At 51.8% G+C, this 4,121-nt stretch overlaps 1 protein-coding gene across 1 annotated transcript; it reads left to right on the top strand.

The window, feature by feature from the left end:
• Positions 1-603: 603 nt before the first annotated feature.
• PtA15_18A91 (uncharacterized protein) lies at positions 604-3,788 on the top strand (the record flags this gene model as incomplete). The annotated part of the gene is made up of 2 exons (XM_053165050.1): positions 604-620; positions 3,467-3,788. The coding sequence occupies 2 exons, from the start codon at positions 604-606 to the stop codon at positions 3,786-3,788; spliced, it is 339 nt and encodes a 112-aa protein (XP_053028590.1).
• Positions 3,789-4,121: the final 333 nt, after the last annotated feature.

The raw sequence follows: 4,121 nt of genomic DNA, 5'->3' as shown, positions 1-4,121 counted from the left end.
ACATAACAACAACATTGTGAAACTCCATTGGTCACCTCCTCGATGAACGGAACCAATCTTACAATATGTACTCATCTCAATGAACGGAACCAACCGGCCATCGAGGAGATGTATTGCTCCTCTCAGTGACCGGAAAGAACCGGCCATCAAGGAGAATTATTACTCATCTTGATGACCGGAACGAACCGGCCATCAAGGAGATTTATTGCTCCTATCAATGACCGGAACAAACCAGCCATCGAGGAGAGTTATTATCCTCTCAATGACTGCTCCGTTCCGGCCATCGAGGGGAGTTATTACTCCTCTCGATGTCCGGAACGAACCGGCCATCGCAGCAGCGACCGACCGGTTGTCAGCCACACACACACCAATAAATCCTCAATGACCGGTTCGTACCGGTCATTGAGGTGAGTCCACTTCATGATTTCTCGATGACCGCCATGGAAGGCCATCAAACGAGGTGGTCATCAAAAAACATGCAAATGTTCTGGATGACCGGTTAGTGACGGCCATCAAGGAGTGTTATTTATGTATCCACCTTGGATGGTCATTGCACAAAGTGCATTCGTTCTGGATGACCGGTTTGTGCCCGTCATGGAATACATGTACATTGGTGGCGTGTCAGTGATTTTTAGAGACTCCCTTTGGAGGCTCGCGGTGTATGCCGCAGCAGTTTGGGGCGGTAAAACCTGCTGCGCAGTCCCGAAGATTGAATTTTAGCGACCCCAAACTAGGGCCCGCGGTGGAGATGCTCTAAGTGGTTGGGTTACCCAGCCCCTCGAAAAGAAAGTTCGCGGGGCAGCAGCTCCGGGCCCGACTATCCCCCAGCCGCCGTGCCGATGGCCGGCACAGGCCATCGAGCGGAGCTGCACACTCCCCCGATGACCGGCCGGCCAGCACACATGTGTGCATCTGGCACTAATTAGCGGTCATCGAGGGTACTCCTCTCGATGGCAACGCTGTCCCGGTCATCGAGTGGAGTACATACTTCCCTCAATGACCGGGTCCGTTCCGGTCATCGAGGAGAGTATGTACTCCTCTCGATGACCGGGTCCATGCCGGTCATCGAGAGGAGTACATCCTTCCCTCGATGACCAGGTCCGTTCCGGTCATCGAGGGGAATGTTCACTCCCCTCGATGACCGGGTCCGTTCCGGTCATCGAGGGGAATGTTCACTCCTCTCGACGACCGGAGTAATTGGGTCACCGAGGGGAGTGTACTCCTCTCGATGGTCGGAACAGGGCGTCCATCGAGAGGAGTACATACTTCCCTTGATGACCGGGTCCGTTCCGGTCATCGAGGGGAGTGTTCACTCCTCTCGCCAACCGGAGCAACCAGGTCACCAAGAGGAGTACGTACTCCTCTCCAGAATGCCCGGGACGTTTCGGTCATCGAGAGGAGTACACACTCCCCTCGGTGACCCGATTACTCCGGTCGTCGAGAGGAGTGAACATTCCTTTCGATGACCGGAACGGACTCGGTCATCGAGGGAAGGATGTACTCCTCTCGATGGACGCCCTGTTCCGACCATCGAGAGGAGTACACTCCCCTCGGTGACCCGATTACTCCGGTCGTCGAGAGGAGTGAACATTCCCCTCGATGACCGGAACGGACCCGGTCATCGAGGGAAGGATGTACTCCTCTCGATGACCGGCATGGACCCGGTCATCGAGAGGAGTACATACTCTCCTCGATGACCCAATTGCTCCGGTCATCGAGAGTAGTGAACACTCGCCTCGATGCATCGAGGGAAGTATGTACTCCACTCGATGACCGGGACAGCGTTGCCATCGAGAGGAGTACATAATCCCCTCGATGACCGCTAATTAGTGCCAGATGCACACATGTGTACTGGCCGGCCGGTCATCGGGGGAGTGTTCAACTCCGCTCGATGGCCTGTGCCGGCCATTGGCACGGCGGCTGGGGGATAGCCGGGCCCGGAGCTGCTGCCCCTCGAACTTTCTTTTCGAGGGGCTGGGTACCCGACCACTTAAGTCTTAGCAGGTGAAAAGTCCCCGGGGTGGGCTATCGGGGTAGCGGGTGCCTTTTTTTTGGATATTAATTACTTTTTTTTTTTTACATGACAAGGACACCTCCAAAAAATCCAATATTTTTTGGAGAGGGCAGTTAAGACCCCCTCTTTTGATTAATCAAAAAAAAAGAGAAAAATCATCTTCTTTCGGGGGAAGTCGCTGTGCGTGAAGTACTTTTTAGCTTGCGCGCACAGCGGGCTTGACGTTGGGGGACGGTTGATTGGGTGACTTCCCGTGGGATCTGGCACCCTCCCAGATGCCGCTTTAGACCCAAAAAGTCTAGATTTTTGCAGGGAAATCTAGCTTTTTGGGCTCTAGATTGTTTGTGGGAGACTCCCAGATCTTGACGGGAAGTCATCCATTCTGTGCGCAAAGAGTTTTTTGCTGCTGCGCAAAGTAGGTCCATTTTTTATTTCATAATCATTCTTGGGGAATTCTTTTCCGCCCCTGTAGCCAATCTCATGAATTAAATGCTGTTGCCTGAGCTTCTGCATTCAAAAATGTGGAGACAAAAACATTTGATAGCCCACTGTACATGTTGTTGACCTTAAAGAGGCCCAGCCTGCAGTTTGTAACAACCTTTTATGCGCACACATGAGGGAAAAATCAGCAAAGTGAAAACAATGAACACCTTCATGAGCATGGGAATAATAGGGGGTTTCACAATAAGGAAACCCAGGAAGGTGTTTGAGCGCTTGCAAGTATTGTTATGAGGATGCTTGGGGTGATTTCTCCCGGGACTTCACACCAAATTTTTAAGCGAGTATGTCACCCGCAAGTAAAGAAATTTAGTGCCGCGTGAAGCAAAAATGCTTATTTTTAAGCCCCCTAATCCAAGTTTATTAAATCCACAGAATCATGGAAGGCAAGATCATGGGTTTTGCCTATGTTCATTAGCAAAGTACATATTTAATACAAGTTGAATTGAAAACAATCCAAAGTTCATATTTAATACAAGTTGAATTGAAAATAATCCCCAAATACCCCGGGGGGCACCTCGGATTGACCCTCCAGCTTGTGCGGTAGCAACAAGCAAAAGTGGGCCGGTCAATTTGGATTTCAAGGGGGGCCTAATCAAATAATTAGGGCAGCTCCAGGGAGGGGGTAGGACGAAACCGGATCCCCCGGCGTTCAGCCTTACCCATCGTCCACTATTTAAAGCAACAACATTCCGCGCCTGACTCGACAACGACGGCCGACTCGTGGACCCTTGCCCAACAATCACAGTCACTCACCTGTATTACAGTCACCCTTGCCGCCCCGCTTGTCCTGAAACTTCAGCCACACAAACGACTTATCAAATATTGATTTCTTACGCTATCGCAATGGTACAATGCTACCTAATTTGGCCACCCCTATCATCGACATAACGACAACTTCGCGTAAGTCCAGCCCGCAAGGGTTTATATTACTTTTTCATCTCGTCATCTCAGTTTCCACCCCCACAACGCCCACCGTGGCAAATTAATCATTTGCCCCTTGCACGCGCGCCACCAACACCAGCCCTATTTCAAGTATTACGGCCACCTCGGCGCACTCATCGGCCCTGAATCTCCTGCCTCACCGCCTGGTTCTTCAACGCTTACTCGGCCCGCGCCCAACGCGACTCCTCACCAGGGCCTATCCCCCACCCCTATAGTCGCCACAACCATGAGACTGTCAGCTCGCAGCGCATATGGTCAGCGTAGCCCGCAACCGTTCACGTTGCCTGTTCATCTGGACTCAGCCCCATCTTCCACAGACACTCGGCATTGACTACCACACGCTCAAATACAACAGCAGTGGCCCAAACCCTCCGCTAAACCAGGCGCCCGGCATACACTAGGCTTCAACAACGGATTCCCCCTCACCCTAACAACAAACCAGCCGCAGAAACCTAATATTCACCCGGGTTTCATTACTTAAGGAGCCTTTTGATCTACTTCTTTCCCCCACCACACTTCTCCCACCTCATCATCACTCTACTCTCCTAACACGCGACACCAGCCTTACATCCCCCTCTTGAATTAAATCATTATGTCTCTCACCCGCACCCCAAACCACCCCGCCAACATGACGGGTTTGTTCGAGCCACTCGGCGAGGTTAGC

The sequence above is a fragment of the Puccinia triticina genome, chromosome 18A (assembly GCF_026914185.1).
Source record: "Puccinia triticina chromosome 18A, complete sequence".
Lineage (NCBI taxonomy): Eukaryota > Fungi > Basidiomycota > Pucciniomycetes > Pucciniales > Pucciniaceae > Puccinia > Puccinia triticina.
Note: the sequence above shows the minus strand (reverse complement) of the source record. Positions and strands in the feature narration are given on the sequence as shown.